The sequence below is a fragment of the Trachemys scripta genome, chromosome 3 (assembly GCF_013100865.1).
Source record: "Trachemys scripta elegans isolate TJP31775 chromosome 3, CAS_Tse_1.0, whole genome shotgun sequence".
Lineage (NCBI taxonomy): Eukaryota > Metazoa > Chordata > Testudines > Emydidae > Trachemys > Trachemys scripta.
In genome coordinates this window covers 157248943-157265070 of record NC_048300.1, presented here as the reverse complement: position 1 = coordinate 157265070, position 16128 = coordinate 157248943, and the positions used below count along the sequence as shown (strand labels likewise).

At 41.3% G+C, this 16128-nt stretch overlaps 1 protein-coding gene across 2 annotated transcripts in view; it reads left to right on the top strand.

Annotated features, from left to right (window-relative positions):
• The window catches only part of BEND6 (BEN domain containing 6), a 43341-nt gene that overhangs the window by 17415 nt on the left and 9798 nt on the right, over nucleotides 1-16128 (top strand). For both annotated transcript variants that reach the window (XM_034766292.1, XM_034766293.1), the window contains exons 2-8: nucleotides 5961-6189; nucleotides 6298-6443; nucleotides 7054-7152; nucleotides 7529-7706; nucleotides 9725-9942; nucleotides 11239-11431; nucleotides 15362-15500. In XM_034766292.1, the coding sequence (XP_034622183.1) occupies nucleotides 5994-6189; nucleotides 6298-6443; nucleotides 7054-7152; nucleotides 7529-7706; nucleotides 9725-9942; nucleotides 11239-11431; nucleotides 15362-15500 (1169 nt within the window). In that variant the 5' untranslated portion in view covers nucleotides 5961-5993. The remainder of the gene's footprint in view (nucleotides 1-5960; nucleotides 6190-6297; nucleotides 6444-7053; nucleotides 7153-7528; nucleotides 7707-9724; nucleotides 9943-11238; nucleotides 11432-15361; nucleotides 15501-16128) is intronic.

The following is a 16128-nucleotide window of genomic DNA, read 5'->3' as shown; positions in this document are numbered from 1 at the left end:
ATCCGTTACTTTCTCAAAGAAGGAGATCAGATTCGTTTGGCACGATCTGCCCTTCGTAAAACCATGTTGTAATTTATCGCAATTGCCACTAACCTCCAGGTCCTCAACTAGTTTCTCTTTCAGAATTTTCTCTAACACCTTGCACACTACAGATGTTAAACTAACAGGCCTGTAGTTACCCGGATCACTTTTTTTCCCTTTCTTGAAAATAGGAACCACATTAGCTATTCTCCAGTCTAACGGGACCACCCCCGAGTTTACAGATACATTAAATATTATCGCTAACGGGCCTGCTATTTCCCGCGCCAATTCCTTCAATATTCTCGGATGAAAATCGTCCGGTCCTCCCGACTTAGCCCCATTAAGGCATTCAAGTTTTGTTTCTACCTCGGATACGGTAATCCCCCATCCTGAATGCCCCTCTGTAGTGATGCTAGCATCCCTAATACCTTCATTGGCCTCATTAAACACCGATGCAAAATATTCATTTAGATATTGCGCCATGCCTAGATTGTCTTTTATCTCCTCTCCGGCAATAGTCTTCAGCGGTCCCACTTCTTCTTTCTTTGCTTTCTTCCTATTTATGTGGCTGTAAAACCTCTTACTATTGCTTTTAATTCCCCTCGCTAGGTCCAACTCTACACGGCCTTTGGCCTTTCTCACTCTATCTCTACATTCTCTGACTTCGCTAAGGTAAGTTTCTTTACTAATCCCTCCCCTCTTCCACTCTTTGTACGCTTTCTGTTTCTTCCTAATCGCCCCTTTGAGTCGGTCGCTCATCCAGCTCGGTCTAAATCTCCTGCTTTGTAATCTTTTTCCCTTTTTTGGAATGCAGGCCTCCGACAGCTCATGCATCTTTAACTTGAAGTAATCCCAGGCTTCTTCTGCCTTTAGATCCATTAATACGTTTGCCCAATCCACTTCCCTTACCAGTCCCCTTAATTTGTTAAAATTGGCCTTTTTAAAATTATAAACCCTAGTCTTTGACTTAATTCTGTTACTCCTCCCATGTATTTTAAACCGAATTAGTTCATGATCACTGGAGCCCAAATTGTCCCCCACTACCACTTCCTCAACGAGGTCCTCACTACTTACCAGAATCAAATCTAAAATGGCCTCCCCCCTCGTCGGTTCAGCTACCACTTGATGAAGGAATTGATCAGCAAGCACATCTAGGAACATCTGAGCCCTATTATTACTACTAGCGTTTGTGCCCCAATCTATATCTGGGAAGTTAAAGTCCCCCATAATTACACAGTTTCTATTAGTAATTACTTCTCTAAACACATTAAATAGTTCCTTATCCATATCCTGGGTCGATCCCGGCGGTCTATAGCACACTCCAAGCACTATCCCCGGAGAGGCTCTAGTAGTCCTATTACCCAGTGTGAGTATTGCCCAGACGGACTCTGTGTTATCTAATCCATCAACTATTATTTCTTTACAGCTTATTTCACTATTGACATACAATGCCACCCCCCCACCTTTACCTTTATTCCGGTCTTTCCTAAACAGCGCATACCCCTCCATACCTGCGTTCCAGTCGTGACTGCCATTCCACCACGTTTCTGTTATTCCTACGATATCTGGTTTCAGCTCTTGGACCAAGAGCTCCAATTCCTCCATTTTATTACCTAGGCTTCTGGCATTGGTGTATAAACACCCTAATGTATGTCGTTTAGCCTGTCTCCCATTAGTAGCACTATAAGTTGCGGGCCTCCTTGCGTCCATCCCCCCTGTCCTTCCTATGTCCAATCTCATCCCCCCGGCTATGTCTCCTCTCATTTTACTCACCTTTTCCATACTGGAATCTGGCGTGGAGATTAACTGTGCATCTCCCAACCTTCTCCCCAAACTTCCTAGTTTAAAGCTCTTTTGATAAGATGAGCCAGCCTCCCTCCCAGAAGTCTATTTCCTTCCCTACTCAGGTGGAGCCCATCCCGCGAGAACAGGTGTCTGTCCCCGAAAGCCTCCCAGTGGCCATACATCCCAAAGCCCTCCTTATAGCACCACTCCCTTAGCCAACTATTTATTCTCACAATCCTATCAGCCCTTTGCTGCCCTTCCCTCGGAACGGGCAGAATCCCACTAAAGATAATCTGAGCCTCTATCTCCTTGAGCGTCTTCCCCAGCCTGGCATAATCTCCCTTGATTCTCTCTAACGAGAACCTAGCCGTGTCATTTGTTCCTACATGAAGGATTATCAAGGGGTTCTTACCTGCTCCTTTTAGGATCCTTTTCAACCGCAGGTCCACATCGCGTATCTTTGCCCCCGGTAGACAGCACACCCTTCTGTTCTCCGGGTCCGCCCTGGTCACAGGCCTGTCCAATCTCCTCAGTAAAGAGTCTCCAATTACATACACCTGCCTTCGCCTGGCAACAGTGCGATCTAGTAATCTAGTCTCTAGTCCCTCTAGTCCTGACCTGTGCCTGTTCCTATCTTCCCTTATGCTCCCCCTCATGCCTTCCTGATTCCTCCCGTGGCCCAGAATTGGTGCTGTCTCCATCAACTCCTCCCCTCTCTCTCTCGGACTAGCCGCTCTTCTCTTCTTCCTCACTCTCCCACCTTCAGCCGCCACCTGCTGCCCCTCCACCTCGCTATCCAAACACCCAAACCTATTCCTGAGTTCTATTCCCCCCTCGCTGGCCCTTCTTTTCCTTGGCCTGCTTCTCACAGTCACATGCTTCCACCTCCCATGTTCTCCCCCTTCCATTCCCCTCTCACCGTCCTCTGCCTCTACCTGCGCTGCAGGACACTCTCCTTCAGCCCCTCCTTGCCTGTCCTCCATCAGCTGCTCAAACCCCCGCCTAAACTCCACCAGGGTATCTACCTGCATCTCTAGCCCCTTAATCTTTTCCTCCAGTAACACTATCAGGCGACACTTCATACACACATACCTGTGTTCCGGCTCCCCTGCTAGGACCATATACATACCACAGCTTCCACATGCAGCCATCTGCATTCTGTCTGCTCCTGCTGCTTGGCTCATGCCTGCTGCACTCCCTGCCCACAGCACCTGTGGAAGCAGAGCACACACCGAACCCCGCCCTCCTGCCTCCCCCTTTACCTCCCCCTGCAAACTCCCTCTCAAACTCCCCTGTTAGCCGCCCTGTTGGCTGCCGCTGCTTGAAAACTGTCTGTTTCCCTCTGTCTTCTCTTCTCCATACTTCTCCAATTTTTTCAATCTTCCCTCATAGGTCATGTTTTCTAGACCTTTAATAATTTTTGTTGCTCTCCTCTTGACTTTCTCCAATATGTCCACATCTTTCCTGAAATGTGGCGCCCAGAACTGAACACAATGCTCCAGCTGAAGCCTTATCGTGCAGAGTAGAGTGGAAGAATTACTTCTCGTGTCTTGCTTACAACATTCTTGCTGATACATCCCAGAATGATGTTTGCTTTTTTTGCAACAGTGTTATACTGTTGACTCATATACAGCTTGTGATCCACTATGACTCCCAGATCCCTTTCTGCAGTACTCCCTCCTAGACATTCATTTCCCATTTTGTGTGTGTGTAGTTGACTGTTCCTTCCTAAGTGGAGTACTTTGCATTCATATTAAAGAAAATGTAATCTCATGAAATTGCACTTCCGTGAAAAAATGTAAAATAGAAGTACAACCCAGTCCTACACAATGCTACTCATATCATACCCAACAAACTCTTCATGGAGAGTACTAATGATAATTCTTATTCCATTTTTTTTAATGGTAATTTCTTTCTCCGCCTAGTGGCTATCACTAGAGCATCATATCATTAAGCCTTTTGAGGGGAGTATATTTGCTCTTTTGAAAATTAAGAGGACAAAATGTATCCTGTGCAGAGGGCCAGCTCTTCTGAAACATTTCCATGGTTCATAGGCCTTGTGCTAGCCCTCTGTAAAGGGGTGAATTGCCTTTTAGAGCATTGAGCCAGACCTTCTCACTCTGGCATAATAGCCTCAAACAATTGTGCTCCTTTTCAGCTCCTGGTTAACTACATGACAGCCCATGCATACACCACCAGATCACCGTAACACAGAATGAGACCAAACAAATCACTCAGTTATCACATTTGGGCCTTCATACATTCACTGGTTTGCAGCTCTGTAAAACTGATGTACCTCCCTGAACTGATAGAAAGGTCCATATATGTGTCCATGAGAAGAATAAAGTTTGGCAAAATCCCATAGCTATTTCTAAAAATTCTAATGACCATTTAAAAGTAGAAAATATTTTCAGAAAGTAATACATCTATATGAACTGACTTATATTTGTAGTAATCCATTTAACAATAATCTGCTGCCATTTAAATGATGTTGCATTGTTTTTAATAGAACAAACTAAAATATAAACTACTCCAGTTTGCATTTTGTTCCTTCCCTTCCCCCTGCCCATGAAATTTCAAGAGAATTAAAATACTCTTTTCCTTCAAGAGTCTAATGTAAAAAAAAAAAAGGAGGGGGGGAATGTAAATGTTGGTTTTGTGTTCTCCTTGTAGCCTTTAATCTAGTTCATAAAAGGCAGCCCAACTGTCTAATAGTCCTGAGATTGTCATTTCTTATATATGTCAACTTTTCCATTGCCAGAATGTGTCAGACTTCATCCAGTCACTTATCCTTGGTGTTCTGGGTTGCTCCTATATGACTAATTGTACTGTACATCTTGTTGCCCATAGGATGACTAATAGTCTTTTTAGTCATACATCCCTTTAAATAGCATACACAATACGTACACCTCAAGTTGCAAGGGTAAACTACTGTCTAAAGTTTTTATCATCTTTGTACCTTTAAGCCTTCTGAGTCTATATTTTTTTACCTCTGCATTCAGGACCCTATAAGGTGAGGGAAACTCCAGGCATAGTGGTCAGGGGGCGGCAGACAGATAAGGAGACAAGGTAGTAGTGTGGAGGCAGAGACCCTCTGTGTGAATGCCCCTTTTCTTCAGTGGATCCCCTGTAGTGTATAGGTTTGGAGAACATAAGAATGGCCATACTGGGTCAGACCAAAGGTCCATCTAGCCCAGTATCCAGTCTTCGAACAGCAGCCAATGCCAGGTGCCCCAGAGGGAATGAACAGGTAAGCATCAAGTGATCCATTCCCTGTCACTCATTCCCAGCTTCTGGCAAACAGAGGCTAGGGACACCATTCCTGCCCATCCCGGCTAATAGCCATTGATGGACCTATCCTCCATGAACTTACCTACTTCTTTTTTGAACTCTGTTATAGTCTTGGCCTTCAAAACATCCTCTGGTAAAGAGTTCCACAGGTTGACTGTGCGTTGTGTGAAGAAATACTTCCTTTTGTTTGTTTTAAACCTACTGTCTATTAATTTCATTTGGTGACCCCTAGTTCTTGTGTTATGAGAAGGAGTAAATAACACTTCTTATTTACTTTCTCCATACAGTCATGATTTTATAGATCTCTATCATATCCTCCCTTAGTTGTCTCTTTTCCAAGCTGAAAAGTCCCAGTCTTATTAATCTCTCTTCTTACGGAAGCCGCTCCATACCCCTAATAATTTTTGTTGCCCTTTTCTGAACCTTTTCCAATTCTAATATATCTTTTTGAGATGGGGTGACCACATCTGCAAGCAGAATTCAAGATGTGGCCATACCATGGATTTATATAGAGGCAATATGATATTTTCTGTCTCATTATCTATCCCTTTCCTAATGGTTCCTAACATTCTGTTCGCTTTTTTGATTGCTGCTGCACATTGAGACCAAATCTCTTTCCACTTCTGTGGCTATATGTATGCTGGGCAAACTCTTCCTCTCTCCCCTTTTGAAGGAAGAGTTCACAGGCGACTTGGCTAGTTTTCTCTTCCCCTATACAGGTTATTTTCACACAGAGAGGCCCTCAGATTGTAAGATCCAAGGAGGAGAGGGTTGGATTTTAAAAAAAAAAATCTGTTTGTAAAGCTTCATGTACACCAGTGACATGATGAAATAACAATTATTTTTCCTATGAAATTCTTCAGGCTGTGGCTGTGTGATAAGGAAATCCCTTAAAAATGAAAAAGTTCACGCTGTTTGATTTTGTAAATGATAATTCGCTACAAATCGGAGAGACTTCATGGATTCAGGATCTTCCCAATGACGACAGAGAACTAGAAGGACTCCTGAAACCAAATGAGCAGGTGCTAGTTAACTGGCCTGTGGGAGAAAGGAAGACAGAGAAACATTTAGTAAAAGTAGTGTACATGAGTGGTGAGTCCATCTGCAAAGCAGCCCATTTATAAGAATTTAATTTCAGATGTCATTAGATGACTAGCAGAATAGTATCATCTGCTTGGACTTCTCTTTCCTCCACTTCAGATGACCCTCAAGAGCTAGTTGAGATGATGCCAAAGATATTGCAGGCAGATGAAATTACAAAAATACAAGTTGTTGGAAAAGGCAAGAGGAAGAGGATTGAGATGATATTCTCAGAGAGTGAAGATAGTGACCTGGACAAAGGGCAGGTGGGTTTTCAGTCTCTGTTGTATTCCCAGGTGTGAACCTGTTACTTTTGTGCCTTAGTATAATGTTCCAGTTCATTGTTACTGACTTTTCTGGGTACACAGTATGTGTATGTTGGCAGTGGGGACAAAGGCAGTCTTCACATGCCTTAGCTCAATGACATGTTGGGGTAATTGATAACACAGGTCCAGATCTTCCCTCCATCCTTATCAGAAGTTGCAGAAGGAGAAAATGTATGTAGAATCTTCACAGCTTTGGATGTCGTGCAGCTGCACTGCATCATCCCCAATGAGAAAGGGGTCTGACAACACATAAAGTGGGCAGGGGTCATGGCAGAACTGAGATCTGCAAATTACTCAGGAGAACCCATGGATCTCAGAACTGACAAGAGATACAGACATATTTTTTCTACTCAAAGGACATAGTAAGACCAAAAGGACTCCACTGATCAAAGTCTAACTGATGTTATTGTTCGGCAATTATTGATATTCTAAAATTTCCCCTACCTAGTTCTGTCCCTTCAGTTCTAATTATTCATTGTAGTGTACAATGAGATCTTCTGATAGAAAGCACTATGTGAGCACAAATGTATTATCATGCGGTTGTTTTCAGGGGAAAATGATGAAGAGTATAAAAAGAAAGAAATCATTACAGGCCTCTGCCTCTGCCAACATCCTGAGTCAACTTGAAACATCTTTAATTAATAAACAGGTAAAACATCTTGTCATCAGTAATTTGCAGCTGTACAGCACAGCAAAGCTGAGGTTCACATTTAAAAAAATAATTTATTTAAAATTTTAGGTGAATTAAGTGCCCTGAAAGATGCTATCTTAATAAATGTTCATATAGTGCTGGGGACATATAAAGTAATGTATTAGAGCTAAGTATTGTTAATATTGTAGTCAACCAGTTTGGTTGTAAATTGAATTACATTATCAATGTTAATTAAGTTGATTATTAAAGTGAACTCATATTTATACTTTGTGTGTCTTTGTAAAGAGAATATCCTCCTTTAGCCAGACAGTTTAATAGTAGATATTTTTATTTTCTGTTGTTGCTTTATAGCCCAATTTATTTATTTTTTCAGAGAGAACCATATTCTGGAAATGCCTTTCTGTACAGCGAAAGCAGCAGTGATGATGAGGAGCCCTTGTTTCAGTTGTCCAAAGTGGAACTATGTGCCAAAATAAAAAGTCTGAAAAGGAAACTAACAGACACTATGAGAGAAAACTGTCGCCTACGGCAGTCACTGGTCATGCTTCAAGGTAAACTTTGGGGAAAATGGGTTTCAGAGTGCTAGCCGTGTTAGTCTATATTAGCAAAAAGAATGAGGAGTACTTGTGGCACCTTATAGACTAACAAATTTATTTGAGCATAAGCTTTTGTGGGCTAAAACCCACTTCATCGGATGCATGCAGTGGAAAATACAGTAGGAAGATATGTATATATATATATATATACACACAGAGAACATGAAAAAATGGACACTTTTTGATGAAGAGGAGAGCTGAAAGCACATAAAGTCCTGATTGTTGTGAGGACACTTACGTGGGAATTGTGAGTGCTCAAGCATCTGTCAAGAACTAGCTCCAAATTAGTAAAAAAAAGTCATTTCGGCGTAACTACAGCATTTAATTCCAGTTAGCCCATAGATGAAATCAACTTAAAAAGAGATCGTGAGATCATTGAGTTTAAAGATGGAAAAAAATCTGTTAAATCAGCAGGATTGTTCCTCATAGAACATTTCCATGTGCCTTGGATAACTGTAGGTCAAGTCTGAATAACTCCAGCAACTGGGACTCCACTGATCAAAGTCTAACTGATGTTACTGTTCGGCAATTATTGATATTCTAAAATTTCCCCTACTTAGTTCTGTCCCTTCAGTTCTAATTATTCATCCCTGAACCAAATAATTTCTTCCATTTGAAAATCATCAGTTATTTCTAGGTGATGCCTTGTAATCTTTTAACCAATTTATACCCATTTAGCTCTTTTAACCTTAATCACCTTAGTTGGTCTTCTCTGGATCCCCCTCCAATTCATTGTTGTTTTCTTAATATGGACAGCCAAAACTGTATGCAGCATTCAAAATGTAAATGAACAAATGCTGCTTAAATAGGGTCTGTCACCTGCCTTATCAGTAACATGATGCCACCATATATACAACCCAGTATAACATTGCTTTTTCCCCCCTTGGTCACCATATGATGTTGCAAGCACATATTCAGTTCAGTTCATTGTCTACCTGGTCCTCTCTCATTGTTACTTTGTTTCAGTCTTCCCTCACCCATTTGACCTTTGTATTCTGAATTGTTTTTCTCTAAATGTATCAGTACCATTTTTTCAGATTGAATCTGATATTGTTAATAATATCTGTATACAGCGGTGGTGTAACTGTATTGGTTCCAGGATAGTAGACAGACAAAGTGGGTGAGGTAATATCTTTTATTAGACCAACTTCTGTTGGTGAGAGAGACAAGTTTTGAGCTTACCCAGAGAGAGCTTACTCTCTATCCAACAGAAATTAGTCCAGTAAAAGATTGTTAATATCTGTCCGTTTCATTTAAATTGCTAGGTCTATTTCTACTTTCCTCTTGAGTGCTCACATTTCCCCCTTGCTGTATAATTTCTATTAGTTTAATTACTGTGCTTTTTGCTTCCTCTTTATTTCTTACAGTGTTTCATCGGATCATGCTTTGCCACTCTGCTGAATGTAATCTTTGTAATGGACTCACTCCAGAAAAGCTCATCTGTGTAAATAATGTGTTGACCAAATAAGGGGACATTTTAAAGGATTTCTTATAGCAAAAAATAAAAGGTCAAATGCAGCCAGACATACCTCCATTCAAGTGAATAGAATTGGACCTGCTTCTAACTATTCTGAATTTGTCCCATACTCTTTAATCTTGTAGTGCTGTACATATTTTGAGAAAGCAGTGTAAGAGAAAGACATGAAAAACAGCCAGGTCAGCATTACAGTGGGCAAGTGTTAACCGATGGCTCCTTTTAACAATCTGCAGAGAGCTAGCACACTGCTTATACTGGAAGCCTGATCTCCATTGTGGGGTTTATTTGGTGCCAGGAAAGGAGTTTAAAAAAAGAAAACACCATTCTAATGATATCTCTGCTGATTGCTGTGGTTGGTCTAAAAGGAGACTGCAACTCCTGTTCTTTTTACTACTGTGACAGGAGTTTGGTTACAAAAATACCTGTATACATGAAACTAAACCAAAGTTTAGTAGCATCAGTGGCTATTCTTAGTGATCACTCTTTCCAATTTCAGTGTTGCCACAGGCAGTCACACATTTTGAGGAACTGGTAGGTATGGCTGAGGCCCTGCTCAAGGGGGGAGTGACCACATCTGCCTCCAGTATTCATTCACACACCGTCTGGAAAGCATCAAACAGTTCTTTATCAGATTCATATGCAACTATCCACAGTAACTCCAATTCACCGATCGCATTGAACGTGGAGGAAGAGGAGCAACAGCCTGAGAAACAGGTTAGCTGAAAGCTTATTTCAGCAATAAGAGTTAAATAAAAGTTGATAGATTGCAACGTTTATTGAGACTATGTAAAGAAAAGTAAACCTCAGTAATGATAATTTTATTATCAGACAGTAATTAGGATAGTTAAGGAATTTATTAATAAATAACAGTTATCCTTTTGTGTGCGAGAGGTTTCCCATTAGACACAGTGAATCACAGTGCACCCTCAGGTGCAATTTTGCCACTCCCTTAACTTCAGTAGATTTTCACGTCCATGGGTGAGGACAGATCATGGACCAGTATGAAATGCTTTTCAATTCAAGGAATAAATCGTATGCTTGGCTGTGCAGGGGGGACTTTGATTGACTTCAAACAGCTGAGGGGAAAATATGACCTTAAAGTTATGAAAGAAGGTCTAACTCTTTCTTTTTCAAATAATAAATAAATAAACAAAGGGAGAAGAGTATCTTTCTGCCCACGTTAAAGAGATTGGCCAGAACTTAATTGGAGTTACTCTGATTTTGGATGGAGCAACCTGGGTCCCAGATGTTCCATTATAGTATTATCAGGAGATCACAGGCACAGAATCTGTACAGGAAAAATATCAATTTAAAGATTTAATTAAATAACGCCATTAGTTTTTGCATTCATAATTTACATAAATGTTTCAATGTTCTGAGTCATGCCAATCTGTACAGATCAGTTGCATGGACTTTATTTCACATGTCCCTAAATTGGAAAATCCATTCAAGACTATTAAGAGATGATGATTTTATTAAATTAAATTAAATATGACAACTGTTATGTACAAAATCTACCCTGACATCTCCAAATAAGCATACAGGCCCATATTTTCTAAGTGGTCGTAACCCTGCCTCTAAATTGACATGGGTTAAAATTGCAAACCCAAGTTTGGGGGAGACCAAATACTCTGATTTCTACACGCAAACAGCAGCTGCATTCGATAGCTAATAGCCTAGGTCCAGATTTTGGAGCTCTTACTAACATTGGTGAGCATTTACTGAGGCGAGTAGTTCCATTGAAACCAGTGAGTCTGCTTGAGAAAACGTTCACCAGCATGAGTAAGGCACCACAATCTGGCCCCTCCCTTGTATCTACAAAATGTATTTTACATGTGCAATTCCAAAATTAGAGGTGCACACATCTTGGCCACACAGTTTTGAGGGCACTGGTGCAGATGCTGCTTTTGAAAATGTTGGAAATAATTTTTTTTTAAAAAAGCATGTTTACATTTGGTTGTATTTTGTGAGGATTGGAACAGTCATGTCTATGACCATTGTATTTTTCAGTTCAAGATTGAAAAATGGCAGATTGCCCTTTGTAACAAGAGCAAGCCTCAAAAGTTTATAAATGATTTGATGCAAGCCCTTTATACACACGAGTACATGGCCACGCATAGTCTGACAGGTGCAAAATCCTCCTCTTCAAAGGATAAAGCAGCAAAACCAGCAATGAATCAAAATGAAGTTCAGGAAATCATAGGTGATGACTAGTTTATATTACTTGATATGGCACTGTGTCTTATTTTTCGTCACACTTTCAACTGCCACATTCATGTTACTAATTCATTTGTATTTGTTTTGGTCTTTTCACATTTATTATCTCATTACTGTTAAAAGTGCAGAATCAGTAAAAAGCAAAATACCTTTTGTTCGTATTATGTGGATTTTGGATTATTAATATTTATTATTAAACATTTATATAGCACTGTAATATTGCATGATGCTTTACAGAAACTAAAAATACCACCTAAAGTAGTCAAACAGTAGGCAAAGAGAGGACAAGAGTTTATATAAATATAAATAAAGCTAGCTATATTCTGTAGTGAGTGAACATAAGTTCTGATATTTTGAAAGAGGTTAAGATTGGGTGAGGCACAGGAATTGAAAGCAAGGCAAATAAAGTAGGGCTTAATAGAAGGGCTTAAAGACAGAAGATGGTTGGTGCCCATGAAAGGGCTGGTCTAAACTTGGGGCGGGAATCTATCTAAGATACACAACTTCAGCTACGCTATTCGTGTAGCTGAAGTCAAAGTATCTTACGACTTACCTGGCCGTCCTCACGGCGGCAAGTCGACCGCCGTGGCTCCACCGTCGACTCCGCTTACTTCTCCTGCCGAGGTGGAGTACGGGCGTCAATTCAGGGATCGATTTATCGCATCTAGATGAGACGCGATAAATCGATCCCCGATAGATCGATTACTACCCGCCGATCCGGCGGGTAGTGTAGACATGGCCAAAGGGTGGTTCATTTCAGGTTTAAGGAGCAATGTGAAAAACAAAGACCCAAATGTGAAAGAGGGAGTAGGAGATTAATTATTCTTCCTACCTTGTTTCTTTTAAGTGTAGGATGGCAAGATGGTTAGCAACAGGCAGTGAAATGTCAGCAGGGCAGAGCTGGGTGTCATCTTAAAAGGGAGGACAAGGAGCTTGAAATGTATGCCAAAAGAGAGAGGGAGATAGTGAAGAGACTTGAGGGATTGACCTGGTTCTAATGTAGAAGAGGAAGGTTATTTTAGATGTCAAAGTGGTGGCTAGACTGGAGTAGGGAGAAGCAATTTGGGAAGAGAGAAAGAGGTTATAGTAGTGTAGGTGAGATAGTTATGGCATGAACGAGTATTTTGGCAGCACATGTGGAGAGAAAAGGGTGAATTTTAGAAGTGTTATAGAAGGAGGAGTGACAAGATAAGGGAAGTACCTAGTTTTAGTTAAAAAGAAGAAAAGAGCAGCTAAAGATAACTCCAAAGTTTGTTTGTTTATTTTGATTTTAACAAACACAGGGAAGTTGGAGTTGTCAAAAGTGATAGAAAAAGTGTGTTTGTAGGAGGAAAGATTTAGAAGGTCTTTTCCATGTTTAGTTTTTAAAAAACGTGAGGCCATTCTTGAAGTATCAGAGAGCTAGGAAGAGATGCAAGCCTGGACAGATAGCTGGGCAGATTGAGGAGTCATCAACAGAGGTAAGAGGAGAGGTCTTGATGACCTCATCCATTTCCCAAGTGCCAGTGGGTGGGGGGGGAGAGGACAAAGGACAGACCCCTAAGAATCACCAGCATATTGGGGAGAGGCGATGGGGGACCTACCAAATGCAGCACAAAGGAGCAGTCAGACAGGTAAGAAGAAAATGACAGCTAAGCATGCCCAAGGAAGAGAGAGTGTAACAGAAAGGTGGGTATTTGATGATGTTAAAGGCAGCAAAGATTGAGCAGAGTGAGTTTGGAGAACAGACGCTGGACTTGGAATGGGAAAGATTATTAGTGACTGCTGTGAGGGCAAGTTCAGTGGAATGGAGTGGGCAGAAGTCAAACAGGAGGGAATTGTAAAAGCAGGTGGAGGAGCAGGAATCAAGGCACTGGGAATAGACAGCTATACAAGCAGCGTGAAGATATGTGGAATGGTTGAAGTTTGGACGAGTCAGCATGGGTACATGCTGGGAAAGAGCACAATTGATGTCATATTTGCACTATGAATCCTCATGGAGAAGTTCAGAGAAAAGAGATAGTAACTGGGTAAGGTCTTTGCGAACCTAGAAAAGGTGTACAATCATGGAGAAGTGTGCCAGAAGGATATGTTCATCTTTTCCATGATACGTATGGAATGAGTTCCAGAGTCAAAGCTAAATAGGGCTACAGTAGAAAATGACTGAGGAGGGAGGACCCACCATAAAGGATATCACAGGCAGAGAGCTTAGAAGGGTGAAAAAATTTAAATTCCTAGGATCAATGGCTGACTCTGGTTCCCTCCTGAAAGATGCCAAGCATTGTACTAAAGCTGCATGGTGCAAATGGCAGGCATTGATCCCAGTTCTCTATGATACAAAGATGCCAATAAAGTTAAAAGGAACTCTTTGCCAAAAGATGTGTGAAGGCCAAGATTATAACAGGGTTCAAAAAAGAACTAGATAAATTCACGGAGGAAGGTCCATCAATGGCTATTAGCCTGGATGGGCAGGGATGGTGTCCTAGCCTCTATTTGCCAGAAGCTGGGAATGGGCGACAGGGGATGGATCACTTGATGATTACCTGTTCTGTTTATTCCCTCTGAAGCACCTGGCATTGGCCAGTCAGAAGACAGGATACTGGGCTAGATGGACCTTTGATCTGACCCAGTGTGGCTGTTCTTACATTCTGATGTAAAAGGTAGAGTGTATAAAATGTAATTCAACCCATCTTAATGTACAAAATAGAGACTTGGCCAGCCACAGGAAAGGAAATTAGTATGCTCCCCACCACAGAAATGAAGATGTTGAGATGGTCAAATGGTTGAACACTCTGTGACAGGAAACAAAATGAACTTAGAAGAGGCTTAATGCGAGTTGCTCCAGTTGAAGACAAGTTGAGGGAGACTAGGCTATTTTAGTATGGGCATATTCAGCAGAGCCCAGAGAGTTATATCAGTAGTATAGCTCTTGACATGATTGTGGATGGAAGGTGACCAAGGGAGAGACCAAAGACTCAGTACATGGACTGAATATCAATGGACCTCAGAGAGATCAATCTGCCTGACAGTCTGGCATAAAATCATGAATTTTGGAAGAAGGCTATAAAGCAATGACCCCCAAATAGGGAAGTGTCAAGAAAGATGATGACAAGCAGCTCAAAAATAAAGGGGAGGCTATAGAAAGAGACCAGGAGTCAAAGGAGGATTTTGTTAGGTGAGGGGAAACAATATGCCTGAATGCAGATAAGAAGGAGTCAAAACAGCGAGAGCAACTGATAAGAGATCAAGAAGGAACGAGGAGCAAGTCAGATGTTTTAGGATGTGTGAGGAGATAGGAACAAGCTGGCCAATCAAAGAGTTTCAGGAAAATAGAAGCTAGAAGATTTCATAGTGGGACACATGGTTAAAAGAAGATAAAATCAAAGGCGGAGGTGAGGATTGTGAGTGAGTCAGGGAAGCAGGAAGTAGAGAGCTCCTGCTGGGTCATGTGAGTGCTGGATTCAAAGAAGTCAGCCAGCCCCTGAGCAGACAGAGCAGGAGGAACAGAAATGGAAGAGGAAGAAGTAAGAAGAGACAAAGGTGGTGAAGAGCTGTCATGGGAGTTGATAAGAGGGTAGGATTAGGATTAATTGGCCAGGAAGAGAACAGAGATAAAGGAAGAAAGGCAGAGTATATATAGGAAGAATATAGTACAGGAAGTCATCAAGGTCATGGACTTCCTTCTGAGTTGCCCAACAAAGTAAGAGCAGGACTGGCAATATGGAAGGAGAAAACCAGATCGGAAATTGGTGAACCAGGCAGAGCAGTGGGCAAGGGGAGCAAAGAGGCCAAATACAGAAAAGAGTAAAGTAAGTCTCTTTTGGATGTTTACATTTCATAAGCCCAATTGATGCAACTTGGATCATACACTTAATATTTTCCCTGGTTTGGCACTTTGATCTGAAGGTCTCATAAATGTCATCTCTTTATTTTGCAGGAATCACAAAACAGTTATTTCCAAATACAGATGATGCTTTGATTCGGAGAATGATGGGGCAAAAGCTAAACAATTGCACCAAGAAACCAATTATAAGCAAAGATCTTAATTCAATTGTTTTTCAAAAGCATAGCTTTTGGTAAGTCTTTTAAAAAAAAGGCAAGCCTGCCTCCCAAATGTATTTCAATATGTGTCTCTGCCATTGCAGTAACAGAAACTAAAGTAATCTCAAAATTATCTTTCATATATAAGTTCATACCGATACAGTTGCCAAATATGGAGATCCTTTCACATCCTTGTATAAATTTTACAAAATAGAAAAGTACTCTTTATTTACATAGCAGCACAACAAGGCTGCTCATTCTAGACCAGGGGTCGGCAACCTTTCAGAAGTGGTGTGCTGAGTCTTCATTTATTCACTCTAATTTAAGGTTTTGCGTGCCGGTAATACATTTTAACATTTTTAGAAGGTCTCTTTCTATAAGTCTATATTATATAACGAAACTATTGTATGTAAAGTAAACAAGGTTTTCAAAATGTTTAAGAAGCGTCATTTGAAATTAAATTAAAATGATGATCTTACGCCAACAGCCTGCTCAGCTCGCTGCCAGCCTGGGGTTCTGTTCACCTAGGCCGGCAGAGGGCTGATCAGGGCCTGTGGCCGGGACCCCAGACGTGGGGGGGGTGTGTTTCAGGAGTCAGGGCAGAAGGCTGGGGTGTGTGTGGCGGGGGGTTCAGAGATCAGGGCTGGGGGCTGTGGGGGGTGC